Raw genomic sequence first — 17,550 nt, 5'->3', positions numbered from 1 at the left:
AGTGTGTTAAGCCCAATTGACAAACTTTTATAAAAACATCAGTTATACGACTAATTAAGACGCAAAACAGATTCCCGGATGAGGGTCAAAAGTTTATTCTTCTGGAAAAAAAGAAGTTTGCTACCACTTGGCATATGATAAATATCTTGTAGTCCAGATATGACCTTGACTCAATGATTCTTACTCTGAGATAGATTTAAAAAACAATTGTTTACTTGAATAATAATTTGGTTAATAAGCTCATCTACATAGATTATAATGAAGCTATGTTTAGTTGTTTACAAAAACATTCAATCAGGTCCAGCAGATATGAATTCAATTTTGGACAAGGTCAAGTCCAGTGAACAATGTTACAATACAATAACATGTAATGAAAAAAAAATAATTAAAACTAACAAACAATTAAATTAGATATACGTAACAAATCATTATCTCAATAATCAAGCGAAATCAGGTAGTTATAAGTGCCCATATATGCACATAATAAGACCCATTTTCAATATAACTGCGACAGCTATAACCTCATTAATAGTATATGCAGACTTCAACCTGCTGTTGAAGATAAGGCGAAATGCATGCAGATAAATACGATTCCCACTCGTGAACAAATGTTTATCCATTCAGGATAATCATCCGCAAGTGTTAAATTCAACCCACACACTACCAGTACAACTCCCAATTTAGCCGACCAAGTATAAAATACTAACCTACAAAATATAGATAAATGAAAAATGGAAACAAAACACGTATCTAACTCACCTGATTAAATAAATCCACTGTAACTTCAGGTTCCCAGACAACCCATGGCGCGCCTATATTTTAAATGTCAGCCTAGCCCATTTTCATGAAAGTTTCTTATTACTCTTCGTAAGGTCTTTTGTCAAAAGTTCAAAGATTATCTTACGAATTTCGCAAGGTGTACCTTGAGATGTTTCACTTAGGTATCGTAGGGATGTCTTTGCACATATAGATCTTATAAACTACCGAAATATTTCACAAAGTTATCATAGTAATGTCGTTATACAAGTAGATCTAATAAAGGATTTTAAAACTTATTACTTTGGTTTTATATTGTTAACTGGAATAGTCAGTTTTCATAAAAGCATAAGACTATTTATAAGTTTGTTTCATTTGCAAAATATGACTGAAATGTTTCCAAAATTATAAATATTAACCATTATATTTACTGCCAACATGAAATGTAATTCTTTATATATACATATATATATATATATATATATATATATATATATATATATATATATATATATATATATATATATATATATATATATATATATATATATTGTTGCAAGTATTTCTTAACTTTTTTATTGCATATAATATAACAAACTGACAGCTAACAGTGCAAAACTAGTATCTAACTAGCCAGAATGCTTTTGGCTCTTAATGTGTATGTTTCAAAGGCAAATACAAAACATAGACATGACAAATAAATAAAACAGAAAACCGTTGTGTTCGCAAAACTTTACATGACTATTTCTACAGGAATTAAGCCTTTACCTTTATTATGGTTCGACTAGTTTATTTCAACATGTTATCAACAATTAAAGATGTTAGAGTTATGAACATGCAGTTAAACACCATTGCAAACCCATCTCCTACTTCATCTCTCCTAGGATTAAAAAAGCATCAATAACAACTGTGGACGTGGCGAGGAAAACGTGTTACTTAAATCAAATCGTCTTTTGTTACCACGTGTTTGCGGAGTGTTTGTGTCTCTGACACAGAGAATGTATATATTCTTACTATATTCCAGTCAGTAAATTGTATTTTCACAGTGTGAACTAAGTATAAAATGTGATGTAAGATAATATATCTACGAAAAGTCAGCGTCAAACTATACTTTAGAAAACGGTTTTAATTGAATTGCAACGGACGTGTCATGTGTGTCGAAGAATAGTTCCAGAACAAAACACTTGTATTCGGACATGTGTTAAAATCAGCATTTGTACGGTGACACCGATGTTGAAACTTATGGTCACTCGGGCGTTGAATAATTTGAAAGACACGAACTTTGCAAAATGAGAAACATTCTCCCAAAAGTTCTCAATTTAACAAAGTCACAAAGAGGCATTTATAAAATTTGCAAAAATAATGAGTTGATTCAGGCAGGAACAGAATTCCCATATTACGGAGACACCTCTATGATTTCACTTTACACTCCTGTCGAAGACAGTTGCTCCTCTTCTACGCCACATGAAGGACAAGACAAAAAGAGACACTAAAAGCCCTAAAAACCTCATATAAACTACCGGAAAAGGAATCTGAAAAGAAGAAGGGTAAAACATATGGATGCTTTTCATTACTAACTAAAATGATACACAAAAATTCTTGACTGTTCCCAAAAAGAACTCGATATGTTTGCCAGGCCACGGCGAGACAAGAATCCCAGTAAGTAGAAAGTCATTTAGAAAGTCATTTCGTATTGTCTTTGACAGGCAGCACCAAGTGAGTGACCAATATCGATTTTGACATAACTCGCAAGCCATGTCTTCTTTGTTGAAATCAACAGACACAGAAACAATGACATCGATCTATTTCTGAGTTACTTGTCCTTGATAGTCAAAAATTGTCAATGCTGATGACACCACCCAGGTGCCAACGACAGAGCAGGTCCCGTCGACAATGTCGTGCATTTGTCATCAGCAGCATGGGCATTTACCTTTACCAAGATTACCTTACGAATCCATTGAAGAACGGAAAATAAGCCAGGAACAATTATCTTAATGCATTGGTGGTGTCGAAACCTGACACAGAGAATGCCTCAAAGACACAGAGTTTGCAGAAGCTAACAATCCTCGCAATGTTGGATTTAACGACCACTAACATAAAATCAGACAAGGACGTAGTTAGAAAAGATGGGTCATTAACTCTTGGACATGCAGTTGCAAAATAAGTGTTTGTCGAATGGTATGTGCATCTGAGAATAAAATATGAAGTTACAAAAGAATCATCGGAGAAGCCAGACCATACGTGCGACTTGTGGAAGTCTTACTTTATGTCATAAAATACATCTCACAGGATCTGACTATAACAAGGGCCAAATATCCTCTACTATGTATTGAAGGCACAATTTTTTTTTAAAACTCTCCCCAAACGCTGATCCAAGATCGAAGATCATTACTTCCAAGGTCAATTACCTATTGCTTTGCACTTTGTCATCGTCAGAAATTATACGCTCAATGGGACTTTGATCAAATCCATTTTTAGTTACAACGTTATAAAGGGTCCAAGATAGACGTTACCTGAGACGATCAAGACTAACCTAACTTTACCCAGAATAAATTACTTCAGATCATATTCACTCAATTTAAAGCCACAAGACAATTACAACCCAATACTACTCACGGACTTTTGTATGTCGATTATGCAGGAAGATACGATGGATATCTTCGCCCTATAAATGAGGTCACTTTCGGTCAACACTTGCCTCGAGCACGCAATGAACTTGATATTGTAAGAGAAATTAAAACAAAACAAGAGACACCAAGGCATGGATGTAGGCAAATATGATATGTTTTATCCAGAAGAGCAACAGCAAAAAACGAAGAAGAGAAAGGGAACACACAGTCATGATGTCACTACGACCAGAACAAAACAAAAATAAATGTGTTATTTTGCACGCAGCTTGGCTGAAAGAATCACACTATTGAATAAAGAACATCGTTATGGTTGTCAAATCGATCATTCTAGTCAATTGTTGCCCAAGTGTTTGATGACGAATCAAGAAGAAGTGTTTGAAGAGTATCTGGAAGAAGCATGGGTACAAATCGAAAAAACAAAGATCTCAAAAGAGTAGTATAACAACTCGAGTGACCATTCCTACCTCCATTCAATTCGTTCTGAAACTTATCGGAGCTCAGCTCTCCGTTCATCGACTTACTTAACCGATTATTTTAAAGAAAAAGCCACGTGTGAACACATTACTTATCATTACTTGTGAAAATAAAATCTTTCAAAATCATTACCTTCTCACCGGCACAGCTTCTTGTAGTCCTTTGGTGCTTGTCAAAGCTGAACTTTAATATCAAAATTCTAAAGATGTGTGACGTCATTTCATTAGTACTGATGACTTGTTATCACCCAGGAACCCACTGAGAAGGAATACTATCAAACATTATTGTTCGTCCTATTTTCCGTAACTTTGCACATCGTATGATCATATTTTGTTTTATAGTTCTTTTATTGCTCTAGTTCAAAGACGTCTTTTGTATATGCAAACTGATATTTTTCTATTTCAGTTAATCCAACATTGTCAGATAGAGAAATTCCAGATTTGCTGTCACCGGATATTTGCATATATATATATATATATATATATATATATATATATATATATATATATATATATATATATATATATAAAAAGATATATATATATATGGTTGCATAAATTTCTGTGATTTGCGGGACCGGCTTACGTCCACATTCTTCTGTTAACAGAGGTGAGTGTATTTACTCCTATAAATTAATATTTAAACTATCCTTGTGTACAAGGTGAATTCCTTGCTATAGGTATACCGACAACCACTCATCTCATGCCTTCTATCAATTGACTAATCCCCATTGTTTTTTCATTGTGTTTCTTCTTGCTTCTGGTATAAGGCTATTTTTTCGCCGCATGATATGCTGTATTTGGCGTAACAAGTCCTGTGGGGTAAATAAGCAATATTTAGACAGACGTGATCTGTTATATCCAAATGATGGTTTTAGTATAAACACAATTAAGTTCCTAAAGGCGGTGTAAGGGAAAATTACCACGATCTCAGCCAATAATTAGAGAGAATACTGCGCAAGACTATCACGAGCTTATCTGGACCAATCGGAACCTCATCTTGCCATTAGCAATAATACGAAACTGAACACACCATACGTAAAGTGTAGCGACTATGTGATCGATAGAATTCAAGACGTTACTGCAAATGAAATCAAAATATATCTGTATTCTTCAAAGTGAATTATCATACTGCTGAATAACACCAAATGAAAGTGATTCATACTATTGACGCTCACAGAAGAAGAGATAGCAGGAAGTCAAAAAGAGTATGCATTGTTTGTGCGTTAATTAATTTGTGTTAAAACAGTTAAAAAGACAATGATGATTACGGTATTTTCACTGAAGCATTTGAAACGTAGATATAAACCTGTAGTGAAAATGGTATCAACATCTTTCTTAAAAATATGTTTCTACTTTTTTCCTACCTTTCATAAAGTTAAGAAAGATTTTAAACAGGTTCTTGGCTATCAAACGATTTGTGACGCAAGCTGGGACCAGGATATTGGTATTCTTATGTTACGTGTTTAGGCTATAATAAACAGTAACACAAGAAAGAGTGAAAACAAGTTTTGAAAAATATAATGATTTATTACCCTGGGAAAATTCTGTTAAAATGAAAAAATATGAAATGATGGTTTTATAAAATCAAATAAAAAAATAATCCATATGGAGAGGAAATTTTCTAAAAAAGACTGAACGTATTAATTTCCAACAGTTGTAATACAACAGCTGCATAACAAGATTGACTGGAGGGCATGCTCGGCCGGCATGTGAACAACCTACACGCTCCGCCGACACACAGCTTTTTGTATAGGCAGGCAGGCAGGACATTTGGCTTGCATTGTATTATTGACAGTGTATTCATTTTTTAGTTTGTAACAACTGCTCTGGTCTTATTGCAGGAGTAGAAATACAAATCGGATACCCATATAGCTATTGAAGCCCTGTGAATAATTTGACAAAAGAGACCGTTGAGGGCATACATGGAATATATCCGAATAAGAAATACTGATAAAACGAAATAAGCATCTAAAGCCAACTGTAAATATTGTAATGAAGCTTACAAAACATCAAGGCAACACAAACAAATGTTCTTGTTTTATGATAACAAAACTGTGAAAAAGTCCACAAAAATTAACGAAAGTAATCAAGACTATTAGATATAAAGGAGAAGAATGGTATAAATTTCTTCTTTATTATTATAGTCCATATGATGTCATGTTGAACTGTAATGCATGCACCGAACCACGGATTGAAAAGATTATTTATCAAAGTTATAAATGAAACGTGAGATTTAATTTCTTCCATCATATCATATATTCCGTTTGTCTCTGATTTTTCTTAATCAAATACGGAGCTCTTTAAGGCGAGATGCATAAAATCTGTTTCAGGACATTATCGTGCAAATAGTATACCAGAGCATATCAATCGAATTTTTTTTTTATTATTGCAGCCACATTCAATGTTACGGAGTAACTCTGATCATGGAAACCTCCATACAAATGGTCCTTTGTCTAACAAATCGTGTACTATAATATTTACAATTCAGGTTCCTATCCCTCATGAAAATCCTAAATCCATCTTCGTACAACATTCGTAACACTTTCAAGTTATCTATAGTTCCCTTCCCGTGCAATTCTATCTGCATCTGCTTCACAGAGCGTAGCGTTCCGGAGTGCACCATCTGGGGTATGGTAGTCCATTCGGAACCTTCTATGTCAATTTTTATAATGTGTATTGTTCTCTGAAATTAAAGCAATTAAAAGCAATCATAATAATACAATAACCGAAACATTAAAAGATCCCAAAGAACTAATTACAAATATGATTATTACCATTGTGGTATCTTCTAAATATAAGGTTTTCCCAACAAACAAGATTTTAACAAAGCGTGCAACCATTACGATCAATTAAACCTGAAAAATAGTCGAGGCATCAAACTCATATTCAGATTACAAGCATCTTGGTAACAAATGTTGTTTTATGTTTACAAACTGGTCGGCATTTCAATAAAGGAAATGCACTGATTAACAAATGCGTTCTTTATTTCTGTGATTTTCTGTGTCATGTCTAGTAATTGTGTGCTTTGCGATCTTACCAAGTTAAGAAGAAAATTCCACTTGTGCAATGAAAATAATTTTATTTAAATTATCGTTCAATGTGATTAGTATTTGAACATATATTGAAATGATCTATTTTATAATGGTATCCATTATATTAAAGGACTGATTTATTGCATTAGAGAATATACCTCTGTGTGATTCAGATCATTTCGTATTTGTTCCAAAGTTCTCATTTTCCACTGATTTTGTAGGACCTCATTTTTATCACCAAGGCCGATCATGTGGAATGTGATATCATTAGTATACTTGTAGGTCTCACCTTTGTCACGCATGCTAAAATGAAGGAAGTATAGGCATACTAAACAAATTAAAATATAAAATATTATATCAAAATACGCATACAACTTTGTCAATAGGAAATGCATCCACCGGTATTGATTCATCTTCTAATACTGCTAAATTCCTTCTGTGTCTCACTGACGAAGTGTAAGTGATAAATAAAACAAACTTTAACTAGTACTAGTTGATGAAATTATAACCACTAGAACATTAACTGAAATTTAGAATGAATCTTTTTTAATTGTCTGAAAGTCATGCAGAACTGGCCACACAATGAGTATAAAAAAGAAAGAATGGCCACACAATGAATAGAAAGAAAGAATGGCCACACAATGAATAGAAAGAAAGAATGGCCACACAATGAATAGAAAGAAAGAATGGCCACACAATGAGTAGAAAGAAAGAATGGCCACACAATGAATAGAAAGAAAGAATGGCCACACAATGAATAGAAAGAAAGAATGACATACAAAAGAATATTTATATTCAATATATAGGCATGTACATGTTACCTTCAGTATGTATATATATCAGAGACAAAGACATGCAGATAAAGAGACAGACAAACATTTCGGCAGACAGACAAAAGTAGAGAAAGACAGAGAGAGGAGAGTCAGTAACAGCGCTAAGAAGATATCATGTTGACTAGACATTTTAAAAACTAATGTTTAATATCAACGTCTTCATTCAGTGGAAAATATATTAAGTATGTAATTTTCCACAATGAAATAGCATTGACATAAAAATGTGCTCGTTTTTGGATGTACTACTCAATGATAAGACAGAAGGTGCTAAAATATATTTTGTTTATAATGCACGATTAGAGAACTTTCACATTGTTGTCTACCCTGAGCAATTATTTTATCCGAGAAAACATAGAAAGACAGTATACTGCATTTAAGTGGGCATTGTTCTAGTGAACTCCATCCAGGAAACGAGAGAAATGAATAATATGTTTTATAGGAATGTTAATTTTTAGCAAATATACTTACAAACAAAAGGTACGATGATGTTAAAAGTTAAAAAATATTAAAATTATGATCTTCACAGAGAGAGACGGAGAGATAATCATGTATAAAATTGCTGAAAACATCGTTTGAGACCCTCTAACTTCATGACCATAATTGTCATATGAAACAAATCAAATAATCGTCAGCAATGTGTTCGAAATGGCCATATCAACTTAACAACAACTTTGTGCTTTAAGATTTTCTGACGATTGTTTGTAATAAATATTAACCTTTACTAGTAGGTCTTAATATTATAACAAATGTGCAACGAAAAGGACGAAAACAAACCCCATAAATGTACAAATAAGCGGGCACTGTACCATTTGTTTGTAAGTATATTTGCTACAAATTAACATTCCTATAAAACATATTATTCATTTCACTCGTTAAAGACTAGACATAGCATTATTGAATAAAATGATCAATAAACATACGACGAAACAAAAAATGAGAGTAAGAAAAGGGAGACAAGTAACAGTATTATGAAATATATGATTTCAATGAGGAACAAGAATAAAAAAGATCATAAATAAATGATAATTAAAAGAAAGTAAGATTATAAAATCTAACAGAAAACTTTCTTTATTCACAAAACGACACTTCATTTCGCAATTAATATTTGAATTGTTGGTGACACCAGGAAGAGAAATACAGTTGCCACGTGTAAATTACGACAATGAACATATGTTACTTTCTTTTGCAATACGGGTTTTACTGAGTGCTTTGTTTCACAGAGCAATAAACCAATTCCTTACTAAGAGGTGACCTTCAGACGGACACAAAATACACCTCTTCAACACAGGTGACAAAATATTCATCTGAGTAATTCGTGTTCCTAGAGACATTGAAACAAGTCTTTATTTTATATAATCTACCATATGTGTTGGTTTTACGTTGCCGGAGTGTTAAGTTTTTTCAATTTTCTACTTTATTTTATTCTTGCATATGTTTTGAACACACGGTAAATCAAAACGTGTTTCGTCTGTGATAAATTATACACCAGCGTCTGTCATTACAGTTTCTGCACGAAGTAAATTGTGTCAATGTTTCCAAAAAAAACTTTAAAACATTGAAAAATGTGATTGTTCTCTCCTAACATATTATTTGTGACCTCTCCAGCAGCCGATAGGTTTACCCTTCATGTGAAAATTCGCAAGTTCGTGAGTCCCTTGAAGAATCCTTCGCATACGTTCAGAGAACGGGAAAGTCATCTATTACGAAACAATAACCCTGTCCATTTATTGTATATAATTAGTTCTTTTTTCCTGTTTTATAGATGTGCTTTAAATAAGACAAAAGGATGACAACAATAACAACAATCGTCCTGTTTGTTGCACACTCGCAGCCGTTTTAAGAATGACGTCACTATCCAAGGGAAACGGAGAAACACTCACAAGAAAAAGTTGCGGATAAAGCATCACATTTCTTACCGTGGAAAAAGACAAATAATTTTACACATAACCCACCTCGGATCGAAACTAAAAACCTGGCATCCAAACATTCTCGCCGCATCTTCGTCGAAATCCCACTGAAAATTGATACTGAAAGGAAAAGAACTATAATAATAGCATGATCAGCTACAAGCTGGAAGGGTGACGAACCCATTTTACCAGCTAGGGAATGTTATATATGGTCACTCAAAAAAGAACTAGCATCCCGAGAGTCATTAGAACAGTCCGTGTCTTCCGTTGATCGCCTGTTGTATCTTGCAATAGCTTCTCGCGTCGGTGCGGAACATCATAGAGATAGGATTACCTTATTAGGAGTATCCCAGTCATCAAAACCGAAAGATACATGTCTTTAAAATGATGCCACGAATTATTATTATTTGTCCTTGCAAACATAAAAAACACAGACGCTGTTTTATGATTTATATCTACAAAACCTAATAAGCATAGCCTTTAGAGTAAGATGGATTGTGTATGTTGGTTTTAAGGGAACTTGTAACACGTTATTCCCTATATCATGCCAAGGAATTGGCATCTAAGTGCCTTTCACAGGGACCAAAGAGAGAAAGCATACCCAGTCTGGCATGGGTATGTAAAGAATTTGCGACTCTTGGATTACGATATTTATTCTCTACCGCTCTGTCTTTAGGAATTGAGACAGGTATTTAATCAGGTTCACATGTAAAATTAAACTTGTATCACTTGATATATATATATATATATATATATATATATATATATATATATATATATATATATATATATATATATATATTACGTTCTGTGATGATGGGAAATAAACATAATTTTATGTTTTTCAACTGCTGACATGTAAAAGGTTTTAGAAAATGACTAGATGAAATGTCCTGTTCACGATCAAACCATGGCGACTTTTATAATTGTAAATCAGGTTGTTTTCGTCACCTTACAAGAGGATTGTTAAAAATCCTTTAATGGGCCGTCCGATTACGTTTCCTAACTTCATGTCACAATAGAAGCATTCTGCATTCTAGGTATAGGTTATATTGATACCCGAAGATTGGAGTATATAATTTGCAAATTTCGTTTCGTTAACAGATTGTGTTAAATACTGCATTCTAAAGACGGAATTTCGTTATGCATTAGTCCACTGTAGCGGCTTGATTACGAATTAAACAATAAATTGTGACACCTACCCAAATGAGTAAACCAGGCAGGGTGGTCTGGGTAGGAATGGCTCGTCAGTACACACCTCCTTACCTCCGTCCTCTATCTTTCCTACTCGCACTATTCTCTGACATAACACCTGAACAGTATTAATATAACTGGAAAAAGAAATATCCATAAACGATGAAAGTTAATATTGTATTTCTTAAGGGTTGATGTAGACGACGATGACATGTATTCAAAGAAATTTTAACGTTAGAAGCAGTACCGCCTCAGGCTGATGTTTTGTTATTCTTCTGAGAAAAACCTGCTGATTATTAAAATAGTCATAATAGGTCGAAATAATACAGTGCTCTTAACCCAAGCTAATGCCTCGAGTAGTGCAGCGGTCATGGATATCTATGTTTTTATAACTCCTGGTACATGATTTTGTCTAATGTTTTGTGATCTGTATTAATGGCTTAAGTTTTCGTGATTATCAAGCTAGATTTCGTATGTGCATCGGTTCTATTTTAAGATATTAACGAATTGAAAATTGCATAGGATCTATAAATAGATGCTTACGTACATCTTGATAGTTACATATAATAGAATATTTAGTTAATATATTTATAAGATTCGGTATTTTTCCCATTTCACAGAAGGAGGATTAAAATATTTTCCCCTGGATGGGTTTAATCACATGAATAGATATTTTAAAACATTAGATTGAGTAGAAAGATCTGTCACGTGGAGTGTATTGCGACATATAGTCGTATTATAATTTAGAACGCGTATAGAAAGAGCAATCACATTCATTCCTTTTTTGAGTCATTCTTTTTCCTTTTATTCCTCTTGGAACATCAAGTAAGCAGAAGTGTTTTATGTTGCACTTAGATATTATTTGAGATTAAAAACCACATTTGTTTGGATTGTTCAGTGGAAATAGAAAGTGCTCAATGGACTATAACAATTATTTGGAAATACTGTGAATTGTCCAAAGGCGTTTTGGACAAAGCCACAATTCTTGACATACCAATTCATTTTCGGTTTTAAAATTTCATAGAAATTATCATTTTTTTACTTTAATAGAACTTTTCAGGATTATGCTGGATTCATTTCATAAAATTGCAAGTTCCTCTCACGTTTCATTCATAACTTTGACAATTTAATTATTGATTAAGTTTTACAAAACTTGTTCGTTTTGCTTTTTTCTGTTACTTAGTTTACAACCCCAGAAATGACTCACGATACTAATTATTTGTATAAAATGGAAACAGACTAGACAACAAATTAGATCAAAAAGATAATGTTATGGTTTACAGGGTCGTGACTGGTTGATAGATAAAGGTAAATGTTAGTTAAATTAATCCTTGAGAGTTTATTCTATTTATAAAGGAAGCAATACATAAATTATTATTTTCCAAGTACAGCCCTTTTAACGATTTGAGTATGGTACGATTTAAACCGAAGGTAAAAGTAGATCTTGACGATGCAGGATTTGATACACCTTTCGTACAAGTATATTTAAAAAAATACATTGGTTCTTAAGGTTTTTCTGCACAAAGAAGCTTGCATCATGGATAAGGCTCTACTGAGTGTTATAGGTTTGTTCACGCACAATTAGAACGTTAAAATATTGAATATTTAATTTCATGGTGTTTCCATAGGGTCACTACCGGAGGTAAATTAGTGCTTTCAGTCCTGAAGTTCACATATGTTTAAACTTTGCTATTTGTAATCAGCCTTACCTCCAGTAAAGATCCTCCACTTGGTTATCCGTCAGGTTATGCAGTTCAGCATCAGAAGGAATCTTTCCTGTCATATTACCCGTCATATCGAAGCTACGATCTACAAATCCCACTGTCATGTGTTCTTCCTTTGAAACCTTTTCAGAAGAAAGAAAACAATTCGACCGATATTTCAGTATGCAAATGTTTTTCATATAAACTGTATTACGTTCACAAGTTTACGAAAATATTAACCTTGCTGGACAATTATGGCAGAATTTGGAGGTAAGATGGACATAATAGATCGCTAGAAATTACAAAGTCCTTTCATGAAATTCAGTTCACATTCCGCAACGTATGACTTAGGAACTAAATAAAGAAACATAATTGAATAACAGAAGTTCTGAAAGCTATTGGGCAACTATAATCTCAGTTGAAAAATGCAATGCGAGCAGCTCGTTGCATAAAATATCATTAAACTATTTCCATGTCTTTTCAGTGACATATATACATGTGTAAGAGTTCCATATTTTTACTAAACATTTTTTTCCCCACAGACAATACTAATAGAAGATAGCAAAAGCCGAATAATGAGCTTATTTGTTATTTATAATAAATTATATCATAAAACTTTCTAGGAGGAAAATAAAGAATCCAAAAAGTGGCCCAGTCTACCTTTTTATAGGATCCTATCCCTCATGATTTGTCAATACGTAAACTAGATTTTTTAACACAACATGATATTTAAAGGGTATTGGAAACGTCGTATTTAGCTCTATAAATATCATATTGTTCCTACTATTAAGGCAATGAGATTCAATACGATGGAAGGTCATATATTGGATATTTTGAACGAACCGGGCAAGTCCATTCGCTGCATTTTAAATCTCACCACTCCTATATGTCATCAATGACATACAAAATAAATGTCTATTTTAATCTGCAAGTTATGTGAGTTTATTACTTTAAATGTTTGGAAAACTAGAGAAAAATGTTGGGAAAATTGAGCGGTTACATATTAGTTTTATTTTTGCTGAGAAACCTTGTCCCACTGCTTTTGTAAGCATTCTGTGTGAAGGAGACGTGAATACAAAATCATATGTATGTACCTTTACGACATTGCAAAATATGTTCTTTAATCTGAAATGAATAATTTATATTATTTAACAGTTTTGACCTTTAGCAAAAAAGGGCTTCATATGAACTACATTCTCCTTGACACCATGCATTATAAAATTACAAAAATATATATGGGTTGGTTGATAACATATATAACGTTCGCTACGGGAAAGGTAAAAACTATCAATTGTCAATATACATTGTTTAAAACGATAAACCTGTTGTGCCTAATTTACACCTGCCACCTAGATGAAAAAGGCAATGCTTCTAGCCTGGGGCTAATTTTCAATCTTTTTGTACCCTTGATATTTACTCCTCAAAAGACCTATCGGAACCAAATGTTCACACAGATGCCCTGAATGGTGTTACGAAACTGTGGTCCGAGCGAGGTAACAGAAAAGAGTGAAAAACCAACAACGTTTGTATAAAATTATATAAAGTTCTAAGACTAGTATTGTCAGGATGTAGATCCAATGTTCATTTATAGAAAATTATAAGTTGTAAACAGATAAAATAAGCAACTAAAGTTATAATAAAAAAACATGGAAACATCAAGTGCAATTGATTCTTCAATGGGAAGTTGCAATATCCTAGATCCAGACCCAAATACATATGTCAGCCTTTATTGATAATAATTCTAATAATTAATCCACACACCTAGAGAAATATTAACCATGCATTATTTGTTTACACATTTAAAGCCAACTTCAATGTCCGTTGTCAGGTAAACAGTGAACTTGACTTTGGACAAAGTCAAATCCAAAATTAAATAAACAAAACACTATTAGTAATACTATACAATTTTAATATGGTAATGTTGTCACAGACACATGGATTTGTGAATATTTAAACAGGAATGACAAAGTTAATCCTACAAGTCAAATACAAAATTACATCAAATGTAAACACGTACCGCTGGTGCAAGAGTGTGCATTTCGTATTTTCAAATAACTGCATAAAATGTAGTAGTAAAACAAACAGGTAAGTATATTGTTAAGTTTGTGTCTTTAATTGAAAGTGAAAGGTGTAAGATGAATGATATGCACATTCAGAAGTTCATGACACTGTTTAATAATGTTTAAATTCTTAGCAGTGTAATATAACTTATTTTTTTATCTTTATTTACCAGAATCAAATAGCGGAAGTAAAAGTGAATACATTGACTTTAGCAGGCCATGTACACTTTTTCGAATTTTGGTTTAGGAAATAAAAACGAAATGATGGTTTTCGACAATAGGTTCGGCCAGTGCAAAATGATATTACGTTATGTTAATACATAATGGTAAAACTAGTTCTGATTTAAGATATACCAAATTGTCAAGAGGAAATAATTAGTAACCATAAAATATCTATTTTGAAAACGTTACGGACATGTAATGATCTATATTTGTCAAAAGAAATTATTTTCTTGTAAAGATGCAACTATAATCTTTAGTTGATAACATGTTGCAAGCAAGAAACAAGACTTTTGTTGCATTATTTTCATTTTACCTGTACAGTTTCATCAAAATGAAAAGTGGAAACACATAAAGGACTACAAACATATACACGGACAAGGATATTTGCTACACGATGTTTAAGAAGCATTTTTATATACGACTAATTACGCATTTGATACCAACGATGACATTACTAAATATATCATGATAAAAAGTAACAATATAAAAAGAATAATGTTCCACTGAATTGTTCCAAGAGTTAAGATCCTTCATTGACTTTCAGAAAATTATTTACCCTGAGTCATGGAAAATGATTATTACTCACGTACGCATATAAATACCTCAGGCTGAAACGCATCAAGGCCCTAAACTTTCAGAATCAATATTGTAAAACATTTTGCTTTAGAAATGAATAAACAGTTTCTACTAGTAAATATTTGTAAAGACAAACATAGTATTGTTTGCCTAAATTGGTTTTGATGTAAAAAGACGACTTATTTTCGCTCTTAACCAAAAAACTTTGATGAGCCTAATATTGTCACATGTGTTTTGTGTGTGTGTGTGTGTGGTTTCTATATACTCTGTGCAGTTGAAAGATTTACTCTATGTAGACTCACTGTTTTATTAATTTTATTAACCAGCCGGATTTATTTGGGATGGCAGCAGTTGTTTTGTCTTGTTTAAGACAATATTGAGGAATATGCCATGAAAACTGTCACATACCACTGCGATGATTTTTTCGCGTGTTTCCTTCAAAGTGAGCAAAATTCCAACCAGAGACATTGCAAAAAGGCCGCAGACCAAAATGTAACTTTTTGACGGCTTCCAAGCTGAGTGCATCGTGGTCTTTTAACTGGTTAAATACGTTATGTTCTCCACCTTCCTGCAGCATCCACTGATATTAAGCAGTGAACAACATCGAGCACAGTCATGTGTATTCAACTTAATCACCTTCCTTAAAGTGACACTGCAATCTGGAAAAATGCAAAAATTTCAAAATAAAGCGGATATGGAAATATAATGAACAGTAAACACACGAGCAAAATTTGTAAAGCACATTTCAAGCTATGGATTATGAAGAGAGGTAATTTATAGGCAAATTGCCTATTCGCAAATTTGATGGCGACACAAAGGAGGACCGTGGAGTCAAAATAAATTGAACATTTTAATAAAACAGATAATAAATGTGTTTTTTTCATGACCACATTGATTGTATATTTATAAGGACGTAATGATACGCTAATTTTGAATGTAAAATGTTCCTGTATTCATTTAGTGGGTTATTTTATTATATATCATATAATTGTATACTTAAGTGTATAATATAGAGACTTAATGGCGAAATAAAATTCATATTTGTTTTCATTCCCATATTTTCAAATGTAAAAATATATCCTTATAATTGCACATGTGGAAAGATAAGATTTCCCACCATGCCATGCCACTAGGCCACCGGAGCGGTCGAGATATAAATAAAGTAAATCTCTTTTTATAAGGGCTGTAAATGCTGAAACAACATTTGCTGGAAAGAAATATCTTTTACACACACACACACACACACACACACACACACACACACACACACGTTGTTTAAAAGAAAGTTTACTTTTATTACAATTAATAAATTAAATTATTAAATTTGCCTGTGTTGACATTTTCAAAATTATGATGTATTTATTTACATCCATTTTAACCTCTTTTAACATTGATTATTAACTTAAGATACCGTCAACTTGCTTTTAAAATATATATTTAAAAAAAATATATTTTTTTTCTATGACATCACCAAAAATGGTAATATTGATTGAGTTTGACACAGATGTATTTGGCCTTGAAAAAAGAAAGATTGTCATTAGTGCTCTGCAGTTTCACATTCATTTATTCGTTCATTCATTCATTCATTCATTCATTCATTCATTCATTCATTCATTCATTCATTCATAATTTAACCGCAATTAAATTGTTTGATACATATCTGACAAACAAGACAAAAAAACTGAAAAAATAAATACAAAGATTGACTTTAATGATTATACAGTTAATAAAACCTAAACGGATTAATACAATCATATCGAACGGACTAATAGAATGATATCGAACGGACTAATACAATCATGTCGAACGGACTAATACAATTATATCGAACGGACTAATACAATCATATCGAACGGACTAATAGAATCATCTCGAACGGACTAATACAATTATATCGAACGGACTAATACAATCATATCGAACGGACTAATACAATTATATCGAACGGACTAATACAATCATCTCGAACGGACTAATACAATTATATCGAACGGACTAATACAATCATATCGAACGGACTAATGCAATCATATCGAACTGACTAATACAATCATCTCGAACGGATTAATACAATCATATCGAACGGACTAATACAATCATATCGAACGGACTAATACAATCATATCGAACGGACGGACTAAAACAATCATATCAAACGGAC

The 17,550-nt window shown here is 32.8% G+C and overlaps 2 protein-coding genes across 4 annotated transcripts in view; both read right to left on the bottom strand.

The window, feature by feature from the left end:
* The window catches only part of LOC149808548 (putative methyltransferase-like protein 24), a 67,316-nt gene extending 66,162 nt beyond the window's left edge, over positions 1-1,154 (bottom strand). The window contains exon 1 of the mRNA XM_089950870.1: positions 760-1,154. The gene's annotated coding sequence lies outside the window, so the exon portion shown is untranslated. The remainder of the gene's footprint in view (positions 1-759) is intronic.
* Positions 1,155-5,887: 4,733 nt separating this feature from the next.
* Positions 5,888-17,550, bottom strand: part of LOC149808546 (putative methyltransferase-like protein 24) — a 95,540-nt gene continuing 83,877 nt past the window's right edge. For all 3 annotated transcript variants that reach the window (XM_089978826.1, XM_089978842.1, XM_089978834.1), the window contains 6 exons: positions 15,798-16,048; positions 12,538-12,674; positions 10,837-10,965; positions 9,680-9,754; positions 7,053-7,197; positions 5,888-6,545 (listed from right to left, as the gene is read on the bottom strand). In XM_089978826.1, coding sequence (XP_089834952.1) covers positions 6,267-6,545; positions 7,053-7,197; positions 9,680-9,754; positions 10,837-10,965; positions 12,538-12,674; positions 15,798-15,914 — 882 coding nt within the window. In that variant the 5' untranslated portion in view covers positions 15,915-16,048 and the 3' untranslated portion in view covers positions 5,888-6,266. The remainder of the gene's footprint in view (positions 6,546-7,052; positions 7,198-9,679; positions 9,755-10,836; positions 10,966-12,537; positions 12,675-15,797; positions 16,049-17,550) is intronic.

Source organism: Sinohyriopsis cumingii, chromosome 1 (assembly GCF_028554795.1).
Source record: "Sinohyriopsis cumingii isolate HCF-2022 chromosome 1, ASM2855479v2, whole genome shotgun sequence".
NCBI classification, from domain to species: Eukaryota; Metazoa; Mollusca; class Bivalvia; order Unionida; family Unionidae; genus Sinohyriopsis; species Sinohyriopsis cumingii.
The sequence above is the reverse complement of the archived record's forward strand: the minus strand, read 5'-3'. Positions and strand labels throughout refer to the sequence as shown.